Source organism: Triticum aestivum, chromosome 7A (assembly GCF_018294505.1).
Source record: "Triticum aestivum cultivar Chinese Spring chromosome 7A, IWGSC CS RefSeq v2.1, whole genome shotgun sequence".
Classification (NCBI taxonomy): domain Eukaryota; kingdom Viridiplantae; phylum Streptophyta; class Magnoliopsida; order Poales; family Poaceae; genus Triticum; species Triticum aestivum.
The window spans coordinates 4738121-4750367 of NC_057812.1; the positions used below are offsets into that span (position 1 = coordinate 4738121).

General features: G+C 46.2%; 1 protein-coding gene across 2 annotated transcripts; it reads left to right on the forward strand.

Annotated features, from left to right (window-relative positions):
• Positions 1-2087: 2087 nt before the first annotated feature.
• Positions 2088-6327, forward strand: LOC542828 (sucrose:sucrose 1-fructosyltransferase). Of its 2 annotated transcripts, XR_006475046.1 has the most exons (5): positions 2088-2582; positions 2779-2787; positions 3400-4238; positions 5219-6140; positions 6176-6327. XR_006475046.1 is itself a non-coding variant. In XM_044570162.1 (4 exons), the coding sequence occupies exons 1-4, from the start codon at positions 2159-2161 to the stop codon at positions 5918-5920; spliced, it is 1974 nt and encodes a 657-aa protein (XP_044426097.1). In that variant the 5' UTR covers positions 2088-2158; the 3' UTR covers positions 5921-6327. The 2 variants fall into 2 exon arrangements, 1 of the variants encoding a protein (XP_044426097.1); XM_044570162.1 differs by having other exon boundaries at positions 5219-6327.
• The last annotated feature ends 5920 nt before the right edge of the window (positions 6328-12247 follow it).

The window sequence follows — 12247 nt, forward strand, 5'->3', positions numbered from 1 at the left end:
CCATTAGTTAATTGTGCTTTGAATCTTTGACAATTAGATCGATTCCGGTTGGTGGTTGTCATGCATTAGGGAGATGGATAAGTGGATAACATGACCTGTAAGCAACCGATGCCCACAAGATTGCGGCCCCGAAATTGTATCCATTATTGGTTTTTAAGCCCCTTGTACATGAGTCCAGAACACTCCAGGCCGATGATGTAGCAATGTTCTTCGGTAAAAGAAGCATGCATATGCTGCACAACCATGCCCAATAATTGTCTTGACAACTTGGGTTTCTAAATTAATTTTAGTTATAGTTTTTCTTATTTATTTTCCAGAAATAACCCCTCACCCATTACATATTACTTAAGATAAAATTATACAATCGGTTACTACAAAATATGTCACACAGGACGGAACAGCCCTACCCAAAGCCCATCAGCTCTAGTATTTGTAAAAAAGTTAGCAATCTCATGGGCAACCTTATTGCATCTCTTAACCTTGACCAATGAAACTTGTAGGAGCCGGATATCCCCAACACCTCTCATTTTAAATCCATGAGGGCTGACCTCATTAGACAAATAATTTTTGCAATACGGCAATCAGGGTCCAAGATGATAGGATTTTTTTTCAAAAACGGAATGACCCCAGCCTCTACATCATCATGATGCACACATTCATCAGATGACAGGATTATGCATCGCCGAAGCAACATGACGTTCTGCCAAGCTTGCATGGAGCTCTGCGTCCTCCACACTGTGTGGAAATCACACGGTGACAAAAGGACCACCCCCTCATAATCTATCGCCACAATTCCAATGCTAGGAAAACCTTCGCTGGCAATGAGGCTAGCATTGACATTCTACAGGAGGCGCCCCCGAGGCCATACATAGTAACAAGTTAAAAGGGGTGCCAACATGCTCAGCAACCAATTTACCTTTATCAAGACGGGAAGGAAGAGTATCTTTTGAAACCACATTGAAAGGCACCCAAAGATTATCCAGGAAAATAATACATGCCAAAATGGATGCCTTGCCGTCCCCAAATATCACATTACAGGATAACATGTCACTAGTGATCATCTATAACTGGTAATTGTGTTGGCATTTTGAGTTTACATATACATAATTTTTTAGGTTAGGGGATCCTTATATTTCGTCGACGTCCGTTACACACATATGTAGTTTTTAATCAAGGAAGTCCTCTTCGCCAAGCATTTTCCAAAAGCAAACAAGGAGATAAAATGAATTGCCGTCCATGTGTTCACTCACGGTTGTATCTCCTTCCATCTATAGGGTGCTCTGAACCCCACACCTGTCGACTTCCACTCGGCAAGCAACTAGACAATGTAATATTGGTTAACATTTGGTATCGAACACACATGCACACCCTCATTAGAAAAATACAGGTACGTGCAATAGCGAGGTCGGTCAATGTAACTCTTCACAAGTTATTTCCAAAAACGAATCCGATAAAACACGCCTAAACCTATTCCTTCATGATTACATCTTCTTTGGGCTTTAGGATTGTCCCAAGCCACGACTTTAGATGCTTGGGCCGCGTCAGAGTTGGAGAATTCATGGTTGTTGTCAAAGGTGATGTGCATGGAGGAACCGGTTGTCAAAGACCAATAAAACACGCGTCTGGTTGTAAAATTGAACATAGTAGCCAACTCAAAACTAAGATAGGAAAGAAATGTCCAAAAGCTATCGAGCAATGTACATGCGCGCGCACACATACATGGAGAACCAACCTGTTGTTGGATGATGATACCAGTAGCTGTATACAATCTTTTCTCCTCCCTATTCGGAACCTAATTAATATAGGGTGTCTAGCAATGGACTGGATCGCAGCAACTTTCCTAAAACGAAATGGATCCGCCGATCTTCTTGGGTCAATGCCCCCCTACCCTTGATCCAGTTCCCTTCTAAAAAAAATACTGTGGAATGGAAAATAAAAATGGCCTTCCTTTTCCTTGGCATCCCTGGTCTGGTTGGCCCACGCAGAGGCTAGTCGCCGCATCCTACGCACGCGCTTGCATCCCGCGCCTTGCCATTTTTACTCTCCCCGCCAACTATAAATCGCGCTCGCCGGGGGGAGCCATGCCTATCCATTCCTTCCACCCGTCGACCGATCCGCCGTAATCGATTCATAGAAATTTTCTTGGAAATCGTCGTCGATGGAGTCCCGGGCCATTAGCCCCGGCGAGACGGCGCTGCCGTACGCGTACGCGCCGCTGGCCCCGTCCGACGTCGCGGAGGAGCGCCGGGGCGGCGGCGGTGGGGTGAGGTGGCGCGCGTGCGTCGCCGTGCTCGCCGCGTCCGCCGTGGTGGTGCTGGTCGTGGCCAGCGCGCTGGCCGGGTCCGGCAGGGTGGACCGGGTCGTGGGCGGCGACGTGGTCGCGGACATGCCGCCGCTGGCGGAGACGGCGCGGAGCCGCGGCCGGGACGCCGGCGTGTCGGAGAAGACCTCCGGGGCGGCGGACGAGATGGTGGGGCTCCTCGGCGCCGGCGGCGACGCCGACGGGTTCCCGTGGAGCAACGCCATGCTGCAGTGGCAGCGCACCGGCTTCCATTTCCAGCCCGAGAAGAACTGGATGAACGGTACGTGCACGATCCATCCATTCCTCCATTAATCCCTTCCTTTTCCGGCGATTCAGATTCACATGAATTCCATTAATTTCTACGCGTTGTTAATCCGATCGATCAAGAAGCTGACTGGCTTTGCTCTTTGTTTGCTGGCGGCGATCGGCGGCGGCCTCCTCCCACTCCGGCGATGGACATGGATGCATGCATGCAGATCCCAACGGTTAGTACTCCTCGTCAACCGGTCCATGGATAGAATATTCTCGTTCAGCATCTCTTTTACCACTCGCTCGATGGCCGGCTGTCGCGGAAATTATTACCGATCGGAGTAGATAGATAACTCAAGCATCTTTTTGGGTATTTTGACTGAATCTGGATCGAGCTTGCAACGGCAGGTTAGTTGGTTTGGTTAGTTGTCAGAAAAGAAACCGAACGCAGAAATAAAACCGCGCGTGCGTCCGTGTTGCATGCACGTCTATAGCTACCTAGCTAGCAACGTGCCAGCAGATCCACAACAAAAGGTAGAAATAAAAACGGCCAGCACAGTGATCATCATGTGTCTCTCATGTACATACACATCTGTTCAAACTTCTTATTTGCTGTTGTAAATTACATCTGTTCAAACTCCTTTTTGTATTCAAACTCGATAGGTCATGCATGCACATCATATGGGTCCGCCAACGCAGCTACAGAGATGTGCCAACAAAGCACCCGTGATCATCTCGCAAAAAAAAAGAAAATCCGCCACCCACATGGGCGCGCACGTCCACCTAATCACCGAATCGATCTTTAATTTCATAATGATCTAATTTGATTTCTTTGTGTTGCATCGCAGGTCCCGTGTACTACCGCGGATGGTACCACCTCTTCTACCAGTACAACCCGGAGGGGGCGGTGTGGGGGAACATCGCGTGGGGCCACGCCGTGTCCCGCGACCTCATCCACTGGCGCCACCTCCCCCTCGCCATGGTGCCCGACCAGTGGTACGACATCAACGGCGTCTGGACCGGCTCCGCCACCGTGCTCCCTGACGGCTCCCTCGTCATGCTCTACACCGGCTCCACCAACACCTCCGTGCAGGTCCAGTGCCTCGCCGTCCCCGCCGACCCCAACGACTCCCTCCTCCGCAACTGGACCAAGTACGAGGCCAACCCTATCCTTGTCCCGCCGCCCGGCATCGGCGACAAGGACTTCCGCGACCCCACCACCGCATGGTTCGACGAGTCCGACAAGACCTGGCGCACCGTCATCGGCTCCAAGGACAACCACGGCCACACCGGCATTGTCATGACCTACAAGACCAAGGACTTCATCAACTACGAGCTCATCCCCGGTCTGCTCCACAGTGTCCCCGGCACCGGCATGTGGGAGTGCATCGACTTCTACCCCGTCGGCGGCGCCGATGGCTCGGAGGAGCTGTACGTGATGAAGGAGAGCAGCGACGACGACCGCCACGACTGGTACGCGCTCGGGAGGTACGACGCCGCGGCCAACAAGTACACGCCGATCGACGCGGAGATGGACGTGGGCATCGGGCTGAGGTACGACTGGGGCAAGTTCTACGCGTCCAAGACCTTCTATGACCCCTCCAAGAACCGCCGCGTGCTCTGGGGGTGGATCGGCGAGACCGACTCCGAGCGCGCCGACGTCGCCAAGGGATGGGCGTCCCTCCAGGTAACGAACCAATATTTGTGTCAAATTCCTTTTACCATGCGATATAGTCGTCGCCGTTCTCTCTGTCATGCATGCATATGGATTGGATTGGGTTGAAGAACATGTCGCTGTAGCTCGCGTGCTTGATTAGCTAGCTGTCGCGGTCTCGTCGTTGCACGTTTCTTTCTTGCTTAACCACCTACCAATAGCAGCTGGTTGTAGCTAGGTCGCTGCTGGAGATTGAAATCTTCAGCTTTAAGATGACAGCTACAACGACATGGTCGGTCGCCCGGTCGTGATCGCGTACTACAATTTACTGGAAAAATGTTTTGAAAACGTGCATGCATGTTCCCTCCAAACTTTTGTTAATTCCAGTTGACCAAACAACAAACAAACGCGTAGTACATTTTCTTCTCCAATCTGTACAAGTTTGCCCTTTTTGTGAATCTTTTAATCCTCGTGGTACGCGAGACATGTTAATTAATCACTGACCTACTTATCAATGGATCTCTAACATATTAGGCCGGCTGCCTTTGCTCTGATCGATAGGTTGGTTAATGAGTGCAGATCAAGCCTGCTTGTTTCTCTCCAAACACGGCAACTTGTGCAGCCCTACGGCTACGACACATGTGCACGCCACGTCGATCCCACGTGTAACCATGTGCCTTAGATAAATATATGGATTGGGTGTTGACCGTTGCTATGATTGAGGGACGACGCAACCGTATCTTAATTTGTCCGGTCCCGGCTAACCACCAAATTCAAACTTTATGTCTGGAGTTGTGGATCTCTATGTTACCCTACTTAAATCAATTATTACCACTTGGTCGTGCAACCCCATTTTCTATGCTTATGTGTGAGGCATCTCACACCATTGCTATTCATGTTTCTTTTTCCCCAAGTTTTTGTTTCCAACGTGCTTTGTTCATGATTGATTCGATGGTACGAGTGACAGGATGGTTTATCTAAAACTAATCTATGTATGTGCATTTGTCATGCAGTCGATCCCGAGGACGGTGGAGCTGGACGAGAAGACCCGAACCAACCTCATCCAGTGGCCCGTGGTCGAGATCGAGACGCTCCGCATCAACTCCACCGACCTCGGCGGCACCACCATCGACACCGGCAGTGTGCTCCCTCTCCCGCTCCGTCGCGCCACCCAGCTCGACATCGAGGCCACCTTCCACCTTGACACCTCCGCCATCGCTGCCGTCAACGAGGCTGACGTCAGCTACAACTGCAGCACCAGCGGTGGTGCTGCCAACCGTGGCGCTCTCGGTCCTTTCGGACTCCTCGTCCTTGCTGACGGTGCCCTCAAGGAGCAGACGGCGGTGTACTTCTACGTGTCGAGGGGCCTCGATGGGGGCCTCCAGACCCATTTCTGCCAGGACGAGTCACGGTCGTCGCTAGCCCAGGACGTCGTGAAAAGGGTGGTCGGCTTCACCGTGCCTGTGCTCGACGGTGAGGATCTATCCCTCAGGGTGCTGGTGGACCACTCGATCGTGGAGAGCTTCGCCATGGGTGGAAGGTCCACCGCGACATCGAGGGTGTATCCAACGGAGGCCATCTACGCCGCCGCTGGCGTGTACCTTTTCAACAACGCCACCGGCGCTGCCGTCACCATGGAGAAGCTCGTGGTGCACGAGATGGACGACTCCTACAACCAGATCTTCACGGCCGACGATGCCTCAGCCGCCTTGTAGCTGCAATTAATCAAGCTCTTGGCCCGGTAATGCATACTCACCCATACTACATATTATGATTCGATTGATCGCATTGATCGATCGGCGACTTCCTCCCTCATGGATGGATGGAGATGGAGTACTAGCTACTCTAGTCATCCTCCTGTTTGTTTGTTGTTTTTTCTTCCTTTTGGATTTTGGGTTTTTGGTGAGATGAATTAGTTAGATGATTTGTTGGCAGGATGATTACTGCCTTCCAAGCGTAACTATTGGCAGGATGGATATGTATCCTGCGGCTGGACTATGATGATGATGATGATGATGATCATATTGATCAATCAATTGTAAATGAAATTATTGGGGAAAGAGCGGGGTACGCGTGTGCGCTGCCACCAATTTTTCGAAATGAAATTTTCTGACTTCCAACTTGTACGCACGGTGCTAACACTGCATGGATTTAATCACAATTTAATATCTGCTGTCCACTCGATCTAGAGCCCGTGTGGTAAGATTTCTGAATTGGTGTAACTAGGACAGTTTCTTTCTTTCTGATGTCTTATTGGTACTGTATTCTCTTGGGGCCCCTTCTTCTTCTTTTTGCAGGGTAGGGGCGTAAATGAAAAAGAAAACAGTTAACCAAGCAAGGAGATTAATAGATAACCGTATGTAGTGTGTAGCTTACGGTTCAACTACATTTGATTTATTTTTTTGACATGACATTCGAAATTTCGATGGAAGGTTCGATGTCTGATCCTCATTTTTTTTTGCCTTTGTCTGATTGTCTAAAAAACTGCCCAATAACGCCACAAATCTTGAGGATCAGACATTGGCCAAAAAAAGTCTTTATTGTGCTGTACCAGGACAGCCGGTTTCATTCGGTCACATAATTCAGCCTGCTACGCTATACAGGAACTAGCTTCAATGCGGTGCAGTTTTGGCCCGTTCACACATGCTGGCTGAAGCAATAATTGCAAATGGGCCTCTGCAGCCAGAGCCAGTTTTAGTGAAATATTTTTCAACCCCAAAAAATAGTGAAATATTTTTCATTCTACTTTTCTACTTATATTCAATAATATTTTACAACTACACATAATCAAGTATAATAAGTCATATGTATTTTAATTTCAGTTCATGTGTTACTAATCTAAATATTTATATTCCACACAATCAAATCTCAATGATTTTTTTTGATTCCGTGGCAACACGCAGGATATCATCTAGTTAGCTAACGGACTGCTGCATATAACAGGGAACTGCAACGGTGTGTTTCTTTCAGTTTTGGGAACATTCTATAAGCTTTCTTCACTTGTTTTAATTTTTATTTTCCCTTAGTTTCTTGTTTTTCTGTTTGGTTCTTTATAATCTATATTGTGTTTATTTTAACAAAATAATGATTAGTTTTTTCAAGTTTTCATTTTTAATATTAACTATCTTTTTTTCAAAATCATGAAATGATTTGAAATTCACGAACGGTTTTTAAATTCATGAGTTTTTTTACATCTTTTGAAGTATGATTTTTTTAATCTATAAAAAAGGGTATCTGGTTTTTTCATGAACCAATGGTTGGCTAGCAAGAGAAAGAGCGATTTTTGTATATAGCAAGCAAAACTACCTCAATGGACCGCCCTTCCAACATATGCATGAGCTCCAGGCACGAACTTCGATGCCTCAAGCATCAAGGAAGAAAGTCTATACTATGAGCGTCTTTATCAAAACCATTAATTCTTGTTGGCATGCCGGAAGAATAAGCAGACTACTACAAATGAATGTGTGATACGTCTATTTTGTATCATGTTTTTACTGTTATTTATAATGTTTTTGTCATTATTTCATTTTATGATGCAATTCTAATGTCTTTTTCTCTTCATGTTTGTTTGTTGTTTTTTCTTCCTTTTGGATTTTGGGTTCTTGGTGAGATGGATTAGTTAGATGATTTGTTGACAGGATGATTACTGCTTTCCAAGTGTAACTATTGGCAGGATGGATATGTATCATGTGGCAGGACTATGATTGATGATGATGATCATATTGATCGATCAATTGTAAATGGAATTATTGGGAAAGAGCGGGGTACACGCTGCCACCAATTTTTCAAAATGAAAATTTTATACTACATGGATTTAAACATAATTTAATTTCGATTGTCCACTTGATATGGAGCTTGTATTATAAGATTTCTGAATTGTTGTAACTAGGACGATTTATTTCAATCCGTCGTTTTGTTTGTTCTGTATTCTCTTGGGGGCCTGATGGAAATATGCCCTAGAGGCAATAATAAAGTTGTTATTTATATTTTCTTATATCATGATAAATATTTATTATTCATGCTAGAATTGTATTAACCGGAAACTTGATACATGTGTGAATACATAGACAAAACAAAGTGTCCCTAGTAATGCCTCTACTTGACTAGCTCGTTAATCAAAGATGGTTAAGTTTCCTGACCATAGACATGTGTTGTCATTTGATGAACGGGATCACATCATTAGGAGAATGATGTGATGGACAAGACCCATCCCTTAGCTTAACATAATGATCGTTAAGTTTTATTGCTATTGCTTTCTTCATGACTTATACATATTCCTTTGACTATGAGATTATGCAACTCCCGAATACCGGAGGAAACGTCACAACGTAACTGGGTGATTATAAAGATGCTCTACAGGTTCTCCGAAGGTGTTTGTTGGGTTGGCATAGATCGAGATTATGATTTGTCACTCCAAGTATCGGAGAGGTATCTCAGCTGGGCCCTCTCGGTGATGCACATCATGATAAGCCTTGCAAGCAATGTGATTAATGAGTTAGTTGCGGGATGATGCATTACAAAACGAGTAAAGAGACTTGCCTGTAATGAGATTGAACTAGGTATGAAGATACTGACGATCGAATCTCGGGCAAGCAACATACCGATGACAAAGGGAATGACGTATGTTGTCATTGCGGTTTGACTGATAAAGATCTTCGTAGAATATGTAGGAACCAATATGAGCATCCAGGTTCCGCTGTTGGTTATTGATCGAAGATGTGTCTCGGTCATGTCTACATAGTTCTCGAACCCATAGGGTCCGCACGCTTAACTTTCGATGACGATTTGTATTATGAGTTATGTGTTTTGGTGACCAAAGATTGTTTGGAGTCCTGGATGAGATCACGGACATGACGAGGAGTCTCGAAATAGTCGAGAGGTAAAGAGTGATATATTGGACGATAGTATTCGTACACCAAAATGGTTTCGGGGCGTTTCGGATATTTATTGGAGTACTGAGGGGTTACCGGAACCCCCAGGGAAAGTAATAGGCCAACATGGGCCATAGGGGGGAGAGAGGGCAGCCCACAAGGGGTGGCACCCCCCCCCATGGGCAGTCCGGATTGGACAAGGGAGGGGCCGCGGCCCCCCTTTCCTTCCCCCTCTCCCTCTCCTTTCCCCTTTCCCCCTCCAAGAGAAGGAGGGAGGTGACTAGGACTAGGAGTCCTAGTGGGTCCCCCCACTTGGCGCGCCCCCTAGGGTCGGCCTCCTCCCCTCTCCTCTATATACGGGGGCAGGGGGCACCCCAAAGCACATCAGTTGTTCTCTTAGCCGTGTATGGTGCCCCCTGCACAGTTTACTCCTTCGGTCGTATTGTCGTAGTGCTTAGGCGAAGCCCTGCGCGGATCACATCACCATCACCGTCACCACGCCGTCGTGCTGACGAAACTGTCTCTCGACACTTTGCTGGATCAAGAGTTCGAGGGACGTCATCGAGTTGAATGTGTGCAGAACTAGGAGGTGCCATACGTTCAGTGCTTGATCGGTTAGATCGCGAAGACGTTCGACTACATCAACCGCGTTAAGCTAATGCTTCCACTTTCGGTCTACAAGGGTACGTGGACACACTCTTCCCCTCTCGTTTGTATGCATCTCCTAGATAGATCTTGCGTGATCGTAGGAAATTTTTTGAAATTGCATGCTACGTTCCCCAACAGTGGCATCTGAGCCAGGTCTATGCGCAGATGATATACACGAGTAGAACACAAAGAGTTTTGGGCGATCATAGTCATACTGCTTACCACCAATGTCTTATTTTGATTCAGCGGTATTGTTGGATGAAGCGACCTGGACCAACCTTACATGACCACGTTCATGAGACCGGTTCCACCGACAGACATGCAACTTTTTTTTGCATAAAGGTGGCTGGCGGGTGTTTATTTCTCCGACTTTAGTTGAATCGAATTTGACTATGGCCGGTTCTTGTCGAAGGTTAAAACAGCAAACTTGACGATCGTTGTGGTTTTGATGCGTAGGTAAGAACGGTTCTTACTAGAAGCCTATAGCAGCCACGTAAAACTTGCAACAACAAAGTAGAGGACGTCTAACTTGTTTTTGCAGGGCATGTTGTGATGTGATATGGTCAAGACATGATGTGATATACGTTATTGTATGAGATGATCATGTTTTGTAAAAGTTATCGGCAATTGGCGGGAGTCTTATGGTTGTTGCTTTATTGTATGAAATGCAATCGGCATGTAATTGCTTTACTTAATCACTATGTGTTAGCAATAGTTGTAGAAGCAATAGTTGGCGAGACGACAACGACGCTACGATGGAGATCAAGGTGTCAAGCCGGTGACGATGGAGATCATGGCGGTGCTTTGGAGATGGAGGTCAAAGGCACAAGTTGAGGATGGCCATATCGTGTCACATATTTTGATTGCATATGATGTTTATCTTTTATGCATCTTATTTTGCTTAGTACGGCGGTAGCATTATAAGATGACCCCTCACTAAATTTCAAGGAATAAGTGTTCTCCCTGAGTATGCACCGTTGTGACAGTTCGTCGTGCCGAGACACCACGTGATGATCAGGTGTGATAAGCTCTACGTTCACATACAACGGGTGCAAGACAGTTTTGCACGTGCAGAATACTCAGGTTAAACTTGACGAGCCTAGCATGTACAAACATGGCCTCAGGACACTGAGAACGAAAGGTCGAACTTGAATCATATAGTAGATATGATCAACATAAAGATGTTCACCATTGAAAACTACTCCATCTCACGTGATGATCGGACATGGTTTAGTTGATATGGATCACGTGATCATTTAGATGACTCGAAGGATGTCTATCTAATTGGGAGTTCTTTAGTAATATGATTAATTGAACTTAAATTTACCATGAACTTTGTCCTGATAGTTTTTGCATATCTATGTTGTAGATCAATGTCCCGTGCTACCGTTCCCTTGAATTTTAATGTGTTCCTAGAGAAAGCTAAGTTGAAAGATGATGGTAGCAACTACACGGACTGGGTCCGTAACTTGAGGATTATCCTCATTGCTGCACAGAAGAATTACGTCCTTGATGCACCGCTAGGTGCAAGGCCTGGTGCAGGAGCAACTCCGGATGTTATGAACGTCTGGCAAGCTAAATCTGATGACTACTCGATAGTTCAGTGTGCCATGCTTTACGGCTTAGAATCGTGACTTCAAAGACGTTTTGAACTTCATGGAGCATATGAGATGTTTCAGGAGTTGTAGTTAATATTTCAAGCAAATGCCCGAGTTGAGAGATATGAAGTCTCCAACAAGTTCTATAGCTGCAAGATGGAGGAGAATAGTTCTATCAGTGAACACATACTCCGAATGTCTGGGTACCATAACCACTTGACTCAGCGGTTAATCTTCCAGATGATAGTGTCATTGGCAGAGTTCTTCAATCACTGCCACCAAGCTATAAAGGCTTCATGATGAACTATAATATGCAAGGGATAAACAAGACGATTCCCGAGCTCTTCGCAATGCTCAAGGCTGCGGAGGTAGAAATCAAGAAGGAGCATCAAGTGTTGATGGTTAACAAGACCACTAGTTTCAATAAAAAGGGAAAAGGGAAGAAGGGGAACTTCAAGAGGAATATAACAAGCAAGTTGCTGCTCCCTGGAAGAAGCTCAAGTCTGGACCTAAGCCTGAAACTGAGTGCTTCTACTACAAAGGGACCGGTCACTAGAAGCGGAACTGTCCCAAGTATTTGGCGGATAAGAAGGATGGCAAAGTGAAAGGTATACTTGATTTACATGTTATTGATGTTTACCTTATTAATGCTCGTAGTAGCGCCTGGGTATTTGATACTGGTTCTGTTGCTCATATTTGCAACTCGAAACATGGGCTACAGATTAAACAAAGATTGGCTAAGGACGAGGTGATGATGCGCGTCAGAAATGGTTCGAAGGTCAAGTGATCACCATTGGCACGCTACCTCTACATCTACCTTCGGGATTAGTTTTAGACCTGAATAATTGTTATTTGGTGCTAGCTGATACGTCTCCGTCGTATCTACTTTTCTAAATACTTTTGCCCTTGTTTTGGACTCTAACTT